This window comes from Peromyscus californicus, unplaced genomic scaffold, assembly GCF_007827085.1.
Source record: "Peromyscus californicus insignis strain IS unplaced genomic scaffold, ASM782708v3 Scaffold_10__1_contigs__length_136768540, whole genome shotgun sequence".
NCBI classification, from domain to species: domain Eukaryota; kingdom Metazoa; phylum Chordata; class Mammalia; order Rodentia; family Cricetidae; genus Peromyscus; species Peromyscus californicus.
In genome coordinates, this window is record NW_026294391.1 from 16,447,932 (window position 1) to 16,469,253 (window position 21,322).

A 21,322-nucleotide genomic window follows, 5' to 3' on the forward strand; every position below is an offset into this window, starting at 1 on the left:
ATATCTTACTCTTCTGCAACAGTTTCCTGTTTTCTTACAGATGTTTTCAAGCAGTGTGTGCTCAGGGAGTAAATACATTGTAAAATATAGCCCAGCTTCTCTTTGCTTGCCTAAATTTGTCAAACTCTAAGTTTCCATGCCTTTGTAATGGGGTGTGTGGTAGTCAGTTGTCTGTAAGGGCCCTTTCCAAGTACAATGTCAGGATCTCTGTTTCTCCACATTTATCTTCTTCCCACCTTCTCACAGCAAGTGAAACTAGGCAGTCCTGATTACATTGACTGTGATCAAGAAAAGGTTTTGGAAGACTTTCTTAAGAGAATTGAGTGCTATGAGATCAACTACCAACCCTTGGATGAGGAATTGGACAGGTAAGAACCCAACAACACCCCAAAGTCAAGGTCTAGAGCCTTAGCCCAGTTTTGATGTCTTATGGGACCTAAGGAAATGTCCACCTTTTGGTGGCCTTAATTTTTCTATCCATAATATCAGAAGTGGGACTTGATATGTCTTTATGACCCCCTGCAGTCCAATTTTCCATGAAACAGTGATTCCTTGATGTGGGATGTATTCATGAGGTGACTAAAGTTGTGCCTTCCTATATAATAGGCACAGATCGAGACTTTGCTCCCAGAACAAATGCCTCCCTTCTGTGGATATTGTGTTGTTATTGCAGAAATACTAGTCACATGACTGTCACCACAGTATCTAAACAGATTTGCTTTTTTCTTCCATCACATTCCCATAGTACCTCCATAAAGGAGGCTGTGGTAGAGCTGAGATCCTAAATTTCCAAAAAGAGGAAACTGAGTCTTAGGGAGCTGAAGCTACTTCCCAAGCTGTTACCATAAGTCATAGGTGAGGCTAGAAGTCTAATCACATAGTCTGTCTCCTGTTGTTTCGCCTCTCATAACCATCATATATCTCTTCAATCAGCAAGTCTTTGGAAACTTTGCATGTTGAAGGTGTAAATAGAGTCAAATGAGACGGGTTCTGTCCTTAGGTAGCTTTTACAGAGGCTCAACATATGAAAAGACTATAAAGCAATAAAATAAGAAAATTTGCTTTCATAATACCAGCTACAGATAGGGAAGTATTGGTTGGCAGTTTAAAGCAGATGTGAGTTTAGATATAAAATGTTCAAAGAAACTCACTTTCTTTCAAAATGGGTTCTTATGAAAACAGACTCTGGCTACCTATACTCTTTGAGACCCAGGTATGAAGTGTAAAAAGGCTGTAAATGGTCATTATTAATCTAAGAAGTTTAAAAGCATCCTTTCAGTCTTATCCAATGAAAATGTAAGGAAAATGGGTATTATCACTTTGTAGTTTGGGAAACTGACAACTAGGGATTGATCAGGTCAAACGCTTGCCCGAGGCTATACAGTCTATACTGTCAGCAATACAGTCTATACTGAATGAAGCCTGTATTTCCCAAATTTCAGCCTGATTTCACCCCTCCACATCCTTCTATCACAAGAAATATCAAATGAGACTTAAAAATTCAGTGTAAGGGGCATGGCCTTCATGTGTAATTTTACAGATTACTCACTGTGCATGCTCCCTGAATCAAAGATACACTTGTTTCTCTCAGGAAGACATGTAATGGAACTGGGTTGTTTATGTTTTGAGAAAAGTGGCTTTTTCAGATTCCACAAAGGCACTGTGTAGGCTAACATCATAAGCAGAAAGGGGGCTGAAGGGAAAGAATGACATTAAGGTAACCCATAGACCTAAGTCTAGACACCTAGAGGTGCACTGTTGGGTTTCGTTTGTTTCTGTTATTCTTTTGATAAGCCCATTGAGCCTGAAGAAGATAGATGTAGAAGGCCAGTTTTGTTTAATTATTGTTAATAAATTAGTTATTAATTTATGTAATTAATAGACATTTATAGCTCATGCATCACGACCAGCTTTAGCAGTGCCTAAGGAAGACAAAGAAGCAAGGCTGTCCCTGTTCTGCTATAATGCCCAGTAATCTGGAGAAGGTGGTGTATATACAGTTGACCCCAGGTGTGGGAACAGTAAGCCAGATGATTGAAAGAACTCAGAACAGGGAACTTGGCCCACCTTGAAGGAAGAATGCCTGGAAGAACTGGATTATTCAGTAGGCAAGCTAACCATGTGTTCCGGGCATCAGCAATGTTGGATCTTGCAAAAATAAAAAGAATACTATTCTACAACCATTTGACAATTAGTATTTAAAAGCAGCAACAAAAAATGGGCAAAAAATAAAACCAAGGCCTCCTCATTAGTATAGTTTATGTATTTTATTTCAAATTGCACATGTTAGGTAGGAGTGAACATGAACTTTTATAATAATTTGTTATTGAGCAATTATAAATAACTTTATATAGCTCTAAACTCCAAGATTTCTTAGAGAGAGTAAATGTCCTAGCTTTTTAAAGATGTATACATAGGAGCTCAACTTTGGAAATCAGCAGGGTACATCATTTCAAGCAAAATGAAAAGTACTTTGAGACAGCCGGCCTAATTAGCTCTTAGTATGAAAAGAGGAGAGGAGTACTGAGAGTATTCCAAGTACAACAGCAGTACAAGAATTAAAAAGTCATGGGGAAAGTGTGGTGCTGAGAGTGGTGAGACCAATAGTAGATGGCATGTAAAATCACTTAGGATGTCAGACATACGAAGCTATGGAATTTGAGAATTCCCTTAGAAATACATAGAGTCTAGTATTAGGAACAGACATGAGCCAGGCAGCATGATTACATCAGAGATCTTCTGCTTTTAGGCTCTGAGGATCCTAAAGAGATCACTGAAGTGGGACACATTCTGTGGCAAATTGCTTCTCTGTGTGCTTTAGTTTTCTACATGATGATCTCTTCTCTGAATGATGGCTGTGAGGATTCATACATCTTAAAATCTCCCAGTCTGTGCAAGATACACAGAAAATATTCAACAAATGCAAGTGTTCTGTGGGAGCCACTGCATATGGATCCCAGAGCTGTGAAGGATGAGACTGTAGATGTAAAGGACTTCTCTAGGAAGATCAAGGAAATAGCTCTCTGAAACCAAAACCATCAGCAGCCTTATGGGCCCTGGGTTGCTTGTGTCACCCTATGACTCCATTTCCCACACCTCTCTCTTCCCATGGAGCTCTCTCAGATTCTTACAGTCAAATAACTAGAGATTTATGGCTGTACAGAAGCTGTAGAAGTCTTACTTCATGGCTCTAAGTCTTCCAGTCTGTTGTATCTTCACCCTGCCTCCCAGATAGGTTGTTGTATTTGATTAGTTCTCAGTATATAGTTACTAGAGCTGAGCACATAACTAAGGGGACCACCAGGAACTTGGGGCCGTGACCATAAGTTTGCTAATGATGTTCTGTACCATTTCTGTATCCCTTCACACCAATATTTGGCATACTGTGCTGTTTGTGACAAGAATGTTGACTATTATCCACGTGTTTTCAAGTGTATGTTTCTGACTGCTCTAAGTGTTCCCAGAGGGCAGATAACTTCTACCCAAAGCACAGTGCCTAAATTCAGATGAAAGTACTTGTGAATTGCAGGTGTAGACTGTAGAGAAGAACCTCAGCCAATTGCATTGTGATTAGGAAAGGTAAAAAGGCAGGTTGGCTCAAGCTGAAGAAAGGAGATGGTAGCCCACAGTGATGAGGTCCTTGGGGTTGTCAGGAACAAAATCTCTAGGACATATACCTAGAACAAGACTAGGTATAGCATCTTGTTAAGTAGAAGCTGAACTCCAGAGGAGGATTGGAAGCAGGATGTGTGATTGGGAATTTCTCTTGAGATCAACTCTCCCTACCATTAGCACTTAAGATGTTTGTTTCTGCTTGGGTCCGGCCCAGTCATCTGTCCTACATCAAGATCTTCGACGTGGGCACACGCTACATGGTAAATCGAGTGCAGGACCATGTTCAGAGCCGCACAGCCTACTACCTCATGAACATCCATGTCACACCTCGATCCATCTACCTATGCCGGCATGGTGAGAGTGAACTCAACCTCAGAGGCCGCATTGGAGGTGACTCTGGCCTCTCCACTCGGGGCAAACAGGTAAGGAGGGTTCCAAAGACTCAAGTGGGTAGACTAGGAGGGGTGGCCAATGACTGGGTTTTGAAGAGACGTATCCTTTGATGGGAAAGGAGCAAATTATGATCGATCCTTATCTTCTACCATTAGTCACTGAATCCTGTCACAGACATTGAATGGTTCCCACATGCCTACTGCTTCTGCAAGACCAGTTGCATGGTCCTCCAAGGCTGGCCAAATCTGACTGCTTCTCGAGCTCTATCACAGAGACCACCCTTCCCATACTTGATGCCTCCCTCATCCTCCTCACCACTCTGTCCTTTGCTCATGCTCACCTTGCTGTCCCTTTTGGTCCTTCTGTCAGCTGGTAACTGTCAAGTACATAGATAGGTGACCTGAGGGTCTCAGCCTGAATCCCTCTTCTTCATGACTCACTGTTGATGTTCTCCCCTACCTCATTTGACAAATCACACTGCCCCCACCCTACTGCTTCTCATCACTCCATTTCTTTCCAAGGCCCTGCTCCTGCTCCAAGATCTAGTCATCCTGGAATTCCTCCCTATTCACTCCTTATCTCATAGGTCACTGGCCTTTGGGAACATCTCTCCTCATTGTGGTCTATTACTGACTCTCTCTGATCATTACTCTCCCTGTTCCCAGCCTGATATAGAAACCTTTCCATTCTGGGTACTGGTTTTATAAAGGGATTTATTTCTCAGCTTCTGGTCCTTTACCTAGGCTTGTCATCACACATGTTGCTGGGGAAAATCACTTAGGGATAGCATAGGGAAGAAATGAAGTACAGGAGAGGCATTAGTGGTTCTTAGTGTCTTTTTTTTTTAGTTTTATTTGCTTTTATTTTACATGTATGTGTTTTGCCTGCATGTGTGTCTGTATGCCCCGTGCATGCCTGGTGTCCACAAAGGCCAGAAGAGGGCATCAGATCCCCTGGAGTTATAGATTGTTGTGAGCCATCATATGGGTGCTGGGAGCAATAACAGCCAGTGCTCTTAACTGCTGAGCCAACTCTACAGCCCCTTACTGTCTTTTATTAGACACCTATATACAGCCACAGTACCATCAACTTCCACATGTATTTTTTGAATACCATCAGCAGTGTGAACTGAGCGTAACTGTCATTGTTTATGGTTGAGGAAGCTGAGCAACAGAGACAGAAAGCAGCCTCAGGTCACATGGTCAGTACAAGATAACATAGGCAGGACTGAAAACCAGGCTTTCCTGCCTTGCCTCAGCACCCCCGCTTGATAGGTGGGAGATGTCCCAAACTGGGACTGTCCCTGAAGCCCTGTCCTCAGAGAACCTTTCTGATCCCTGTGGACTGGAAACTTCCCTCTGGAAGTTGCCTCTGACCTGACTCTTACCTCTCATGCTCTCCAGAACAGAGACTGAGATCACTTGAGGTATTTTTTCATCTCCAGGACTTCTTTGCTATAGTTAGTCCATTTCTTACTTGCACACTCATTGGAAAAGTGGCCATGTCCACATGAGTACCTCCTGCACACACACATGTGTATGTATGTATATGTGTGTGTATATATATGCACACATCAGACCCAAACCTTTGCATTCTTCAGCCCGCTGCACCAGGCCTGGTTTTAAAGGCCAGCCACCCTAATCTCTATAACTTGCACTTAACTAGTACCTACTGTGTACCAGAAAATAGTTTGCTTTCCACACAGCTCAGAGACAAGGCTGGATAAGTGCATGATGTTTACATTTTATAGGTATGATATAAGGTCAGAGATGGGCACTGTGTAAGGGAGCTATTAGGGATTTGCCTTTCTCTTACTCTCTCAGGCAAGGGCTTCTTCTACCCATGAACACTGACTACTGACTTGCATCTATCATACAGATTTGTGCCTATGACCATTTGTGCAGATTTACCTAGGACATGCCATGTTTGATTAGCACCTTGTACACAGGGCTCCCATGGCCCTTTGTGGTTCCCTTCTGTACTGCCAATGTTTCTCTCCCTAAGTGGCTGGATCTGGGGGGATTAACACTCCAGCATCCAAAACAGGGCTATGAATACTCAATGCATGTGCAAATGCCTTTTAGCTGGGTACCAGGATCCCCATTCAAGCAATGGGAATTCACAGCATCAGAGCACTGTCTTTCAGATCCTTCAATCCATACTTCCAGACCATATTCTGGGCACTTATAACCTTAGAACCCCATTGTAATGGCCTGAAATCTGCTTCAGTGCAACTAGCTGATAGTTTCCTCCAGTCTCCAACTGAGGACAGGCTATGGTCACAGGAATATTAACTTTCAGGCCCAAGTGTAGCCCCAAGGTTACTCTTTGTGTGGAAGAGGACCACTGGAGATGGAGCATAACCAGAACTCCGTGATGTGATTTGATTAACCTCAGACATGTAGTAAAGATACCGAGAAGTGCTGGATGTCATCAGAAATGGAAGGAGAAAGGATGCAGACCACAGGGTGTTCCATTTGTTCTTAGCCTCCACATGTTAGAGGTGGGCCTGTTTGAATGAATGATTCACCTATTAGGGGGCTCAGTGAACAAGCATCAGTGTCCCCTACGCTAAGCATAGATACTCTTTTTCACTTTCTTTCATCCTTAGTGGTTCAGGAAAAGATATGGCTTTTATTTTTGACCCTTTATGACTGTACATATTTGTTAGATATAATTCACTATTTCCAAGCTAATTGTATATTGGCCCATCATCTTATGGGTTTAATATTGTGTGTGATGAGAACGTTCAAAATCTTCTAAGGGTTTGGATATATACAGCACCAATTTTTAACAATAGCCACCTTACTGTGCATTGGAATATTAGAACTTATTCTCTTAACTGTAACTTTGTACCCATTGATCAATCTCTAACCATAACTTCGTATCCTTTGATCAGCCTCTCTGTATCACACCTTCTCAAGAGTATGTCTTTATGTAATTTTTTTTGTGGTGCTAGGAATAGAACCCAGCACCTCAATATCTTTTAGGCAAATGTTCTACCTCTGAGCCATAATCCCAGGCTTATCTTTATATAAATTTAACCCTCGTTTTCTTGCTTGTCCTTCAGTACTTCACCATTCACGAGAGATTTAAACTTGTTCTTATGGCTCCCTTGGTCTTTCCCTTCTCACTTCTTTTTTCCTTTCTTTCCTTTGTACCCCTAGTATGCCTATGCCCTGGCCAACTTCATTCAGTCTCAAGGCATCAGCTCCCTGAAGGTGTGGACTAGCCATATGAAGAGGACCATTCAGACTGCTGAGGCCCTAGGTGTCCCCTATGAACAGTGGAAAGCCCTGAATGAGATTGATGCGGTAAGATAGAAAGGGTTAATGTCCTGGCATGTGTGTATGGAGGTGGTAATTAATTCTAAGATTATCTCATTGGTTACCTCTATTCCAGGGAACTAATTAATTAGTTCATCAAACCTTGTTTTATGTTTTGTCAACCAGCTATGTATAAGAGAGCATTTTGTGTCTTGGAGATCTTGTGAAGTTCAGCATGGGATTGGCCTATGGGAACGTCTGTGGGGCATTTTCATGATTTTTAATTTATGTAGGGGGGCCAGCTCACGTGGGCAGTATCATCCCTAGGCAGGTAGATCTGGGCTGTATAAGAAAGGCATCTTAATGTGAGCCTAAAGGCAATAAGCAAGTAATCATGTTTCCTCCGTGGTTCTTGCCTCTGTTCCTGCTTGAGTTCTTGCCCTGACGTCCCTTGGTGATGGACTGTCATCCTACCCCAAATGCTTTTGGTCATGGTTTATCACAGCAAGAGAACCAAACTAGACAACTTAGATAAGGTAGTTGTTATTTTCTATATTTTGCAGATGAGGAAAATGAAAGTCAGAGAGGTTAAACATGTTGCCTAAAGTCAAAATAAGAAGGTAATGGTCATTTCCATAGGCAAAAAGCCTCACAATACGCCTCAGAATAGAAGCTTAAAACAGTCTAAAAGGATCTTTGTGCACTTTATTTCCTATGAGTAATGTTCATTCAGAAAGCCTGACACTGCAGAGCTGTTTGTAATTTGTAAGTGTTCTATTCCCTGTCCCTGAAGGAAGCCTGGTAGATAGTCCAAAATGACAACAGCCCAAGTGTGGTGACCCCAGGCACCAAACAAACAGAGTTTAATTAAAACTCACACACTTTGAAGGAAATGTCAGAAACAATATCACTTTTTACCACTAGCACCAGCAGCCTTGCCTATGGGGATTTCTCAGTAGACTTGGAAGCTCTCAGAATTTATCTTCCTAGACCCACTCTGAAACCATTAAAAATTTCCTAGTTTTTGCCTTCTGAAGTATCTGTGGATAGATTTTTTCCCAGAGATATTAAAATAGAGGGCAGGACAGGAAGGTTAAGGAAGGCTATCCAATGGGAGAGTTGCACTGTATTGTGTACTTGCATACAGAGTTTCAGACATCTGCCACAAGTATGCTTACAGGTATACACATGCACTTCACAGTCACAGCAGCCCTCTTCTGCCAATCATGTCTGCACCATATATGCACACACATCTAGAAATAAATAGAGGCACATCATATACATATATGCATTTCATATGGATACAGATGAGCAAGCCACTGACATGTACAAAACACTAATACATAGATAGCTTCAGGCATAGTACCCAAATTCATAGACTTCAGACATAGTCACACAGATACAAATATATAGCAGAAATATAATGCAGAATGCACATATTCATGGATATATGCCAACAATACACATGAAGACACATGCCACAGAATCACCCACATGGGCATATTCTCAGATACTTAGACACTCTGTACATACACACAGAGTGCACTACATATGCAAAAATAGATACACAATATATACACAAACACAAGGCTTTGAACATATCTCAAGCACACTGATGTGTTTATCTAATTCTTTATCAATAAAAAAAATCAGGAGTCAGATATCGGGGTAAGAACTTGAGTGATCAGAGAAGCAGAGAAGCCACCAGTCACCTCCTCTGTCCTCAGTTCCTCCATCCAAAAGGCCTGAGATCCTCTCTCAGCCCCACCTTACTACTTCCTGTCTCCTATCTGTCCTCAGTCCAAGACCTCCATGGTTAATTTGGTCAGCTAGTAGCTAGCTCCGCCCTCTGACTCAAAGCAAACTTTATCATCAGAATGCGGTCAAAATATCACACAACAGCACACATAATAAGCATGCTGCACATGCTTACAAACACAGTAGTAAGTCCCTATTGTATATATACCTATATATAATGTACACATATAGAACTATTGAGGCAATCATAGGAAAATATCATATACTCAGTCTGAACACACCCTTCCATTTGTCTTCACACACACAAGCCAACACACCTCACACACACATACACACCACAGGCAACAGGTACAACTCCAGAGCTACATTCACAGAAACCCAGGTGTTATATTATTCTATAATCATTGGTCTCTGAACTGTGTGAAAAGCTATGTGGATTTCCCTTGGTGTTTATATTGTTCACAAATACTTTTTAATAGGGTGTCTGTGAGGAGATGACCTATGAAGAAATCCAGGAACACTACCCTGAAGAATTTGCACTACGGGACCAAGATAAATATCGTTACCGCTATCCAAAGGGAGAGGTAAAGTTGAAGGGGTGGTCTCACTCCTAGGATTCTTCCCCCGTATCTTCATTCCAACTGCCAGAGTTTTGTAAATAGCTTTAGAAACAAGGCAAAGCATGTTTTCAGTAGCTGCCACCTGTCAACGTACATGATCATCTGATCCTTAGCTGTTAGGCAACCTAGCTCTCTTCTTTTAAAAATATTCATTCATTCATTCATTCATTCATTCATTCATTCATTCATTCATTCATTCATACATTCATTCAGTGCCATGCCATGCGTACTTGTGAAGGTCAGAGAACCCATGGGACTCAATTCTCTCCTTCTACCATGTGATCCTGAGGATCAAACTCAGGTCATCAGGCTCAGTGATAGTTGCTATGACCTGCTACTCCTCTTTTTTTTAAAGCTTATAGGCATTATGTACTTGTACAAGAATATACTTTATCCAATGCCTTGTATTTGTCATGTCCTCACTGGACAACTTGAAGTAGCTCAATATACTCTAATTCTGTAATATTTTATTGCCAACTTGCCTAAAGTTCCAGGCTCTCTCAGCAGTTGGCAAAGAACAAAAGCTATTAGTTTAATCAACTTCTTGGCTACCATGTGAGCCAGACCATAATTTTCCTGTCTCTATATGAGATGAATGCTTATTGCTTTCAGTACAGCCTCTACCTAGCCAGTTCTGCATTTTAATGTATTTATTAGTCATACTCCATCTCTGATCCAAAACCCTATGAACAGTTATCTGAAAATATGGACATCTGGGAAGATAAAACAGTAGATGTTATGTTCAGTCACAAATCACTTTAATATTTTCATCTTCATTCTCAGAAGGGACTTTATTAAGTTAATGTTAATTTGTTCTCATTTCCTTTATATATATTTTAGACTGTGTTATTAGAGGCATACAAATTAAAAGCAATGTTGTCTTCTCGCTGAATTACATATTTTTATTAAGAATGACTTAACTCTTTTTCCCTTACTAATGCTATTTACCTAACACAAATCTAGCTCTACATGGTATCTTCTAACCATTTTCTGAGTTCATCTTTATTTATTCACTTTCAACTTCTCTGAGTACTTTTGTTTTATTTATGTCTCTTATAAGCAGTTTATAGTTGAATTTTGTTGTTTTTAATCCAAACTGAAATATGTTTTTTGAATACTAAGCATGGTACATATATTTTTCCTGGTATTACTGACTTTTTAACATTTGTTTCTGTTGTCTTGAACTTTCTATGCTTACTTTATTTTTCTCTTGCTTTCCTTAGGATTGAGTTTTTCATCAGTATGTGTTATAATCTGTTTCCAGATTCTTATGGAGGTTACGCTAACTTTAAAAAATCCATCATGGTTCTTTCTGTTTTTGAAGATATCCCACTAAGGGTATGAGGTCAAAATATTGTACTTTAAAATCACTCTGAATAATTTGTTGTGTATTGCTATACAATCAACTTGAACATTTAACTTTTTATATTTCTTTTTTAATTAATTTTTTTCATATAATATATTTTGATTATGTTTTCCCCTCCCCCAACTCCTCCCAGATCCTCCCTACCTTCCCTCTTGCCCAACTTTATGTTGTTCGTTTTATCTCTCTCCTCTCTGTCTCTTTTAGAAAAAAAAACACAAAAACACAAAAATGAAAATCAAACAAAAAACCAGTAAGACAGAAAATGCCAAAACAAAACAAAAAGCTCACAAAAACAAAACAAATAAAACATGGAGTTAATTTTGCATTGGCCAGCTACTCTTGAGCATAAGGTCTGCTCTGAAGTGTGCTTGATATACCGGTGACAATACATTGGAGAAAATTGATTTTTGATTTTGCCAGTGGGTATCAGTTGCAAATAACGTCTTGGTTAGGGGTGGGACTCCGTGTCCACTTCCTCCTCTCAGTGCTGAGACCCTGAGTGACTTGAATCCATGTAGGTCTTGTGCATGCTATCATAGATTCATATGTGCATCAATCCTGTTGTATCTGGGAGACACTATTTTCTGGAAGTCATCCATCACCCCTGACTCTTAACAATCTCTCTGCCTCCTCTTCAACATAAGATCCCTGAGTCTTGAAGGGAGGGGTTTGATGAAGACATCCCATTGAGGATTGAGTGTTCCAAAGTCTCTCACCCCCACACATTGTCCAGTTGTGGGTCTCTGTGTTTATTTCCATCTATTACGAGAGGAAGCGTCTCTGATGAGAGTTGAGTGAGGCACTGATCTATGAGTATAGCAATATGTCATTAGGAGTCATTTATAGTTATGCTCCTTTAGCAGAATAATAGTGTTAGATTTTTCCCATAGGCTAATGACCTATCCAGTGTCAGGTTCTTGGACACTTTAGCAGTGTCAGGTATAGGTTTCATCTCATAGAATTAGGCTTAAATCCAATTAAAAACTGGTTTGTTATTCCCCTAATGTTTGTGCCACCATTGCACTAGTATATCTTGTGGGCAGGTCACTGTTATAAGGCACAGGTTTTGTAGCTGGATGACATTGACAGTTACCTTTCTCCTCTGGTAGTGTGCAGAGTACCTTCCAGTACCATGAATGCTAGTCAGTAGGGGTAAAGCTTAGTTGGGCACTAACTCAACTTCCCTGTGTTTGATGACATAAGTAAATTTTGTCTTCAGAAATAGGGCCTTACTATCAGATTGTAGAGAAAAACCAAAAGCTTGCATTGTTTTGTGGCCTTCTGTGGGACCCCTTTGGCCAATGATTCAACAAGATGTAACCCATTCCTGGGACTGGAGTTTTTACTTGGTAACACAAGATGTCTCATTGGGACATTGTCTCTCTTATTATATGGCGACTCCATTTAAATTCCTTTCATGTATGTGTATATTTTAGGAAGCTTCTACAGTAGAAGGTTTCCATGTGGTTTTTCAAAAGGCCTTTAGTGTTAGTTGTCCCTCCCCATAATACCCTCCTTTACCCTACTCTCCCATACCCCTCCCCAAGGAAGAGGAAATAGAACATAGTGTTTTATATATATATATATATATATAAAGGTGAAACTGCAATAGGAGCATTTAGTATTTGAATATACATGGCTAACGATCTAAAAACCAATGTCTCTGCTTTCCCCCTAAGTAGTATAGGATCTTTCAAACTTCAGTAACTTCCTGTCCTTACTTATGTGTCTTATATTTTCATGTAGCCTCAATCTCTTAATCCCTGCTGTCGTTGTAACTGTTATTATTACTTTATAAGTCATTTAACTAAATATTTACTGATCCTTTGATCATTCTTGCTTCTATGTCAAGTTCCATTTTTCCATTTTGTTATGGAAGTTTCTCTACTGAAAATCTGTCATTAGTACTTTCACCCTTCCTATTATCTAAAACTATCTTGGGAGTGGATCCTCAATCTTCGATGTTAATTGGTTACATATGAAACTCCCAGTTGATTATCATTTTCTCAGCACTTTAAAGATATTTCTCTCATTGTTTTATTGTTTCCAGTATGGCTAAGAAATTGTTCGGTTTCATTATTGTTTCTTTGCTCATTGGCTAAGTGAAAAAAAGCCTTTATATCTTTGTTACCTATAAGCTTCACTCTTCTATGTCTAGATACTTACTTGATTTACCCTCCCCACCTCCTCCCCTCACTTCCCTTCATCTCTCTCCCCTCCCCTTCTTTCCTCTCCTCTTCTTTCTCCCCTTTTCATCTCCTCTCCTCCCCACTCTCTCCTCCACTTCTCCTCCCCACTCTCCCCTCCACTTCTCTCCTCCATCTCCTTAGTCCCCCTTTTCCTTTCCACTCTCCTCCCCTCTCCTCAATATCCCTCCACTCCTCCCTTTCTCTCTCTCTCTCTCTCTCTCTCTCTCTCTCTCTCTCTCTCTCTCTCTCTCTCTCTCTCTCTCTTTCTTTTTTTCTTTCTGGTACTGAGGTTACAAAACTTCCTACATGTTCTTTATGCCATCAGCCTTTTAAAATAAATTGTTACAGGAAGCTTTTCATGTTTTCCCATCAGAATCAGAGAGGCAGATACATTTTCTTACTATTTCCCTTTTTCCTGTGGATGGACTTTTTCTATTTTGAACTTTTACTGAGGCTATAATATCGGGAACTATGGGGGTCCGGGAAGAATCTACAACCAGCTGATAATTTAATCCTTGATGAAAAGAAACGAATCTATGTACACAAAACTGCTTAGTCCATACACTTTATTCTTCTGTGTCAGTTCTCTCTCTACACAGCTTCTATTCTGCTCTCGTGCCTAGCTTCTTTCTTACCTGATTTCTCTCTACATTATCTGCTGTCCCCTCTATGTTCTCTCATCTTAGTTCTGTCCCTTCTAGGTTCTCATCCATCATCCAGTTCTTTTCCATTTTAGCTCTTCTCTCATCTCCTTCTATCTCATCTTGATCTTCTTCATCTTGTTCTTCCCCATCTGGCTCTCCTTCATCTTCCATCTCGTTCCTCTAGTACTCTCTTCTAGCCCTTCAGTCTAGTTCCTCTCCAGTTCTTACCCATCTAGTTCTTCTGTTCTCTTTTGTCTTCTTCATCTCATCCTCAAGTTCTATATGTCAAATCCTCCTCTAAGTCTCCTTACACCTCTCTGTTCTCCATCCTCAAGTTCTCTAGGCTATTCAGCTATAAACTCAAGCAATAGCAATCCTCTGGCACAGCAAGGTCACCAGGCTTGAATTCTTACAGGGTCATAAAGGCAGATAAGAGTTTTCCTCAGGCAGTGACCACCAGGCTTTCTTTTACCACCCCATAGGGGAGTGGTAAAGGAGGAGGTCAACTGAGAACTAATGATCGGTTAGTATATCAAAAAGGGAATTTATGTGCTCAGTCTACATCCCTAGAAGTGGTTAGGTAAGAAGTTAGGAGTCTATAATGTTAGTAAGGCTGTACAAGAAAGGAGGGTCTCACCTTAAATTGCACAAGAAATAAAGCGATAGCCTGACTTAGGAAACAAGCACTTTCCACAAGGGTGTTACCTTAGTTCAGGAAATCATTTGGCCTTGGATGCTTGATAGGTATTTTAAATAAATACACTGTTAGGAGTTCTTGGAACCACACATAGCATACAAGAAAATCATTGTGGGAATTGGACAATATATATACAAAAGCTAAAATATCACCAAGACTTCTTAAACCATGGCTTGACCTTAGTAGTAGCTTTTGTGATAATAGCCGAATTCCATTACATTTTCCTGCAGCTTGCAGCATTATAAAGATTTGTCCTCTGAGAGTCTCAGATTTGTGTTGAGTCCCAACTCCTAGCTTAACTCCTATTTCTATAAGGTTTTTGAAATCCCAGCTTCTTGGTTAATGAGATTGCCAAATATCCCAGTAGAGCTGTGGCATCTACACCCACTTATTTTGTTTTCATTTTTCATTTTGGAATACTACAGGTCAGAATTTTCCTTATTTTCTTTGAAATGCCAGTTGTACAGTTAAGTACACATTTCATAGTGTGGGGTATAGTGTTGTCTTTTAGCCCACACTTATTGTTTGGTTCCTTTAACAGACAAGAAACTAAAACCCTAAGAAACAGGTGATTTGCCTTAGTCATACTGTTGGGTCAACAATTCAACTGGCTCCCAAACCAAGTTTTTTTTCCGCTGGGTAAATAGCTTCACCCCCCACTCCCACTTCTTACCAAGTATTTCTTTTTTTGTTTAGTCCTATGAGGATCTGGTTCAGCGTCTTGAGCCAGTTATAATGGAGCTAGAACGACAAGAAAATGTACTAGTGATCTGTCACCAGGCTGTCATGCGGTGTCTCCTGGCATACTTCCTGGATAAAAGTTCAGGTAACACCCCACGCCCGTTCCTGGTGTGAAGAGCTGGATATGATTTGAGATGCTGATGTCAGCAATTAGAAGTTTATATCTTAGTGGTTAAAAGCACAATATTTAAAACAAGGATATCTAGGTTCAAACTTGTTACACGTGTCTGTGCTACCTTCAGTAAGTACTGTTACCCCACCCCCCACCAGCCTGTTTTCTCAACTATAAAATGGAAAGAATTAATGGTAAAATTGAAATAAACATGTTAAAAGCCAATAACAGATGATGCATTTATGGGCTATATTGCCATTATTAGTATACTCTTAGCTAATCTGTAGAATCTGCATACTGAAAGCCAGCATAAACAGTCTGCCACAGCTTCACATGCTGAGCCAGTATATCTCTGAAGCACACTGGCCTCAGCTGAGAGTGAGACCTATGCCCTTGCTGTAGGAATAATTTCTCTAAGATAGCAATGTCTATAATTTAATTTTTTCAAGTGGTAATTTATTTTTAAAAACTATCTAGACCCTGTATTTATGAAAGTATGTATACACAGACTTTATATATTGCCATACATATATATACACAGACTACTTACGCTTTGCTGTCATACATATATACACAGGCTTCATATACTGCCATATGTGTGTGTATATACTTAATATATATATACACACACACTAAGACTTCATATATTACCATACAGACTTCATATACAGCCATATATACATGTGTGTGTGTGTGTGTGTGTGTGTGTGTGTGTGTGTGTGTGTGTGTGTGTAGAGAGAGAGGAGACTACATATGCTGCCATACATATGTATACACAGACTTCAAATCCTGCCATACATATGTATACATACATATTCTCAGGTGGCTTGGCACCACCTTCATATGACAATCCATTTCTAATGTGGATGCTGAAATGTTGGCATTTCCAAAATATTTTGAAGGTATTTGGGAGCAATGCTAAATGCTATTTTTTAATGTCTACAGTGTCCCAAACTCTTGAGTCAATTCTGTTATGCTAATTTCAAAATAAGGAATATATAAACTATGGAATAATTCAAGATTGGAATCCAAGGAACTTGAGAACTTGACATTGGATAAGTCCTATTTTCTACCTGGTCTTCAACATCCTCCCTTGAAAATGTCCTTACTTGAAATAGGTGATGGACTATGTGATGGAGGTCCTTTTAGTATTAGAATTCTGATATGTTTACATCTCTGCTTTTCAGAGCATTTTTTTGAGATTGTGAGCACTGTTCCCATTGCTCAGATGACAAAACCAAGGCTTGGAGCAGTGAAATGACTTGCCCAAGTTCATGGTATAGGAGTTAATCCCCGATGCCTGTCAGAGGCCCTGCCCTCTCAAATATACACAGGGGCCTTGCAGTTACTTCCTAATGTCTCCATTTCTTACCATCTTTCACACAGAGACCATTCTAGCTGCTCACAACTTCTCCTGGGAGCAAGGTTGCACAGGGCTAGGCAGATAGTTTTACCCTTAGTCAGGAGAGTGATGAAGGAATGCCCAGAGAAATGATATGAGTTAGAATGCATACATGCAGACTGCAGGACTAGGGCATCTTCAGATTGTACCTAATCTAATCTTGTTCTCTAAAATGGGGACACTGAGGACCAGAGAGAGGAGACAGTGGTAGAGCTGGGTCAGAGACTGTAGATGAGTTACTTCTGTTCTCCAAAGCTGTTTGTTCATATGGAAAGTAACAGTGGACAGGACTCAGAGCATCAATGAGGGTACAGTGTGGTCATACACACAAAAACTGTCGTTGGCCCAGAGCTTAATTATAATGATTGACAGTGAGGAGGAAGAGAGTCAATTTCCAGGAAAATGCCCTCTCTTGATATATCAGGAGATTGAGAGGATGGTGGCATGCTTTAAAGCCTACAATTAACCTAAGGGACAAGAAGTCATTACCAGAGTTGGTACTCTAGCTAAATAAGGGAAGTAAGGATATGTAATGCAGCCTGGAGAGTGGTGAGGTGGATATCAAGACAAAGTGCCCCAAAAGGTGTACATCCCCAATGCTCTGTGAGGCCCTCCATGGTGGCAGTTACAAACTGCAAGGGCAGAGTAGGCATCTTGTCTTCAGAGTACCCTTCCTAGCCATGGTACATTTCCCCTTGAAGCCCATTTCCTTATCTATGGAATGAGCCAGATCACCCTTCCTTTCTGTCTGTCTGAAAAGTAGAAACACTGGTCTTGAAAGGAAATTGTACATAAATGTTCAGAGTCACTTTCTGCGCAATCGTCAATAACAGGAAACCAGTGAATCAATCAGTTCTTGTCTATAAACAAGTTGTAGGAATCACACAGAGAAAGAGGGAGAGACAGAGACAGGGAGACAGATGGGAGGTGGGGGGTTGCTGCCTGAGCTGGAGGAAAGAGTGTAGGAGTAGTCAAATAGTACATGTGCCTCTGCCACGGAAGTAGTACTTAGAAAGGTTTTAGATTTGTGGACTCTTGTGGGGGTAGAGGGTGTAAGGAGTCTGTGGAAAGTTGACCTGGGGCAGGAGGGAGGCTTGCTTTCATCTCCTGCTGATTCTGAGTAAAGAATTGAGGCCCCTAGGTGGGTACCTAGCCCTACCATGGGACTCACACTCTGTCCACCTTTCCCAAGGCTGTCTTTCTCCTGTTTCCAGGCAGCTAGGTTGCTCTCTTTTACCCTGCTTAGCTTGCTCTTGTGACTACCCACCCTATAGAATACCAGCTGTAAGTCTGTACTGGGACTCAAGTAGGAAGCAGAGGTAGAAGGAGGAACACCCAGCAGCCTGGATGTGGTCCTCTGCCCAGTACTGCACCTCTCAAGGCTGTTTCTTCCTCCTTTCCAGATGAGCTGCCCTATCTCAAGTGTCCTCTGCACACAGTGCTCAAACTCACACCTGTGGCTTATGGTAAGTACCCTCGCTCTCATCTAAGGAAAGGCACGTAGAAGCCAGGACTATGCCTCTAGTGCCTACCATTTGTTCTAGAAGGTTCCTGGGTGAGGTTCCCTAGGTGGCTGGCAGGATGTCCTGGTAAAGGTGCAGCTGGTGAGAGTAGGATAAGAGGGAAGGACTAGGCTAGCATCCAGATCCAGAGCCTGGCTCTTTCGGTCTCTACTTGGGTCCTGAGTACAGAACATTGTTCTATTTGTGTCCCCAACAGATACCTCAGGAAAATTACAGGTTGGGGCCATATTGAAGAATGGGGGCATTAGTTACTTATGAAAGGTTCATAAGCAAGGAAAGGAAATCAAATGTAGCCCAGGATGTGAACAGGATAAAAGGACCAACTGGAACCCGTGATAGGGTAGTCTACAGGAACGGTGCTGAAGGGGCCACCACTGAAGAGTGGAGCTCCTGTGTCAGCCCCACGCATCTTCTTCTTCAGGTTCCCTAGAACTTCCCAGGAATCACAACTTTATTATTCCTGTAATTGTCTTCTGAATAAACCTTGCCTGGGTTTGAGTACCCAGAACCACAGCCTAGGACTCTCCCACTTAGCATGGCTTGGAGGACCCACAGGACTCTGTCAGCCATACATAGATTAAGACCACTGGCTTATAGGTCGCAGAAGTTGGGGGAGATCACAAAGATCATCTCCTCTCATTTCTTTCCCCATGTACAAATGCGCAATTGAAGCCGAGCAAACAGGCACACGAAGAACTGGGCTTTGAGGCCCGAAATCTTTCCCGCACATCCTACAGCTCATCTGAACTCCCCTGCCTTCAAGGGAGATATAATTTAGGGCAGTGGTTCTCAACCTTCCTAATGCTGTGACCCTTTAATACAGTTCCTCATGTTGTGGTGACCCCCAACCATAAAATTATTTCTTTGCCACTTCATAACTGTAATTTTGCTACTGTTATGAATCGTAATGTCAATACCTGATATTCAGGATACTGATATGCAACCCCCCAAAAGGTCGTGACCCATAGATTGAGAACTGCTGATCTAGAGAGCATGGGCCTGGGTGTGGGCAGGATGACGGGAAAGGTCTTCACCTTCGGGAAGACCTGGGCTTATCCTGAGTGTTGATGGACACATGAGTTATTCTTTTCTGAGGCTGCCGAGTGGAGTCCATCTACCTGAATGTAGAAGCTGTGAACACACACCGGGACAAGCCTGAGGTAGGTAGGGTGCTCTGTACCCAAGCTGGCTGTTAACAAGGTACATTCTGAAAGTACCTTCACACATGGAAAGGCTGTCTGCAGCCCCAGACATCCCAGGTGTTTCAAATCAATCAGCACTCAGAAATGGCAAGAACCATAGTCTAGGCCTGTAGAGACCCAGGGCTATGACAATCCCTGCTGAACAGGCCTCAGGCTGATTCCCGGGCATGCCTAAGAAGAGTACCAGGACCCATCCCCTGCTGAAAGAGGGATGCCTGGCAGTGAGGACAAGAGACAAGACAGGAGCTGGGGCCCTATACCTCCTACTAACCCTGGGCTCTCTCCTTAGAATGTGGACATCACCCGTGAACCTGAGGAGGCCCTGGACACTGTCCCTGCCCATTACTGAATCCTTTCCAAGTGGTCAGATTGCCTCTGTCCTCGTTGCTTTCCTCCTGTAGGAACTGCTGCCCTTGTTCTCCCTAAGCAGACTCTGGCTTTGTCCTGAGAGTGCCCTACCTCCAGTGAAGAAGTCCGTAGCAGCTCCCAAACAAGTCTCAATTCCTAAGGAGCCTACTTAGTCATGGATAAAGTTCTTCTTAAATAACTATTTTCTAATGAATAAAGACATGTCTTCCCACCTATAGGACGGGAAGAGGCTATATGGCTTCTCCCATTGTTCTCAAGAGCTTGATTCTTACCCAACTCTGGTACTGTTGGTGAAGAATGGGTGAGGACGTCTGAGATCAAAGAGTCCTGGGGTAGCACTCTCAAAGATGGAAAAGATAGGTCCTTGTGAGTTCCTGTTGGTTTTGTTCCTTGGCAGTGAAGTTACTCGGGAACAAGATGTATTCATTATTATACTCAGAGAAGAATCTATCACTTGGGCTAAGAGCTTCAGTCTCCTCCAACTCTTGCTACTATCCTGAGTAATTTCATTGCCTATGTTAATGATGCCATTAACACCCTCCCTCCCTCCCAGGGATGTGACCCCCTCAACTTCAGTGGTTATCTGTTTTCATTTGTGGGATCCTCTCTCTGGGCTAACTTACTGGCTGGAAGCTTCCGGTTCATTCAAGTCTGTAAAATTTTATCATCCTTAAGACTTTAGCAGTATGCCTCCACACCATAGGCATTCATGTAGTATTTCCTAAATGAACAGTATCTGCCCTTGTTCATCAGTATGTTCCTTTTGGGCTCTCCTTTGTCTCCTAGTTCTTTAGTCTCTCAATATTCTTGAAATCCCTAACCAACTTGGACCTACTTCTTCAGCCACACTAGCCATATCTAATATACTACTCATTATGGGCCAGGTTCTAGTGTCCATGTGATAAACAGACTCATAACCTAGCTGCCGCCGCCTTTGTTCTCTAGTCCTTTCATCAACCACCCAGTAAGAGCCAAGCCTTGAATCATCACACTTTTTTTTCTGGGATCTACTAGGGTTGTAGATCACTACTTGAAACAGGTCTATTTATCTACTCCTACAGCCACCCTTGAATCCTGTTCAAAGTCAGGGTCACCCTGTATTTTCTGGCACCCTGTCCCTTTCCACTGTCTCGTACTACTTCAGTCAATTCCTGACTCATACATATCAATCCCCTGCCTCTCATTTGGCTTTGGCCCTACAGTCCATATTTATTTTTCTTTCCTATCCCAAGAGAATGTCTTCTTGCTCCCACGTCAACTCCTAATTCCTTCCCTTCTTATCCCTCTATTCTTAAACAATTACCCCAAGTTAGTGTGAATTTACTATCCATAGCTCTTTCTGTTTGCATTCTACCTTGGGCTTCCCCCTTCCATATCTTTGCTCAAGCTATTATCCCTTGGCCTGCCATACTTTCCTAGAGCTCT

The 21,322-nt window shown here is 41.6% G+C and overlaps 1 protein-coding gene across 1 annotated transcript in view; it reads left to right on the forward strand.

Annotated features, from left to right (window-relative positions):
* The window catches only part of Pfkfb1 (6-phosphofructo-2-kinase/fructose-2,6-biphosphatase 1), a 31,142-nt gene extending 11,012 nt beyond the window's left edge, over positions 1 to 20,130 (forward strand). Inside the window, exons 6-13 of the mRNA XM_052756975.1 lie at positions 247 to 368; positions 3,830 to 4,037; positions 7,176 to 7,322; positions 9,512 to 9,616; positions 15,245 to 15,374; positions 18,207 to 18,269; positions 19,422 to 19,486; positions 19,818 to 20,130. Coding sequence (XP_052612935.1) covers positions 247 to 368; positions 3,830 to 4,037; positions 7,176 to 7,322; positions 9,512 to 9,616; positions 15,245 to 15,374; positions 18,207 to 18,269; positions 19,422 to 19,486; positions 19,818 to 19,877 — 900 coding nt within the window. The 3' untranslated portion in view covers positions 19,878 to 20,130. The remainder of the gene's footprint in view (positions 1 to 246; positions 369 to 3,829; positions 4,038 to 7,175; positions 7,323 to 9,511; positions 9,617 to 15,244; positions 15,375 to 18,206; positions 18,270 to 19,421; positions 19,487 to 19,817) is intronic.
* The last annotated feature ends 1,192 nt before the right edge of the window (positions 20,131 to 21,322 follow it).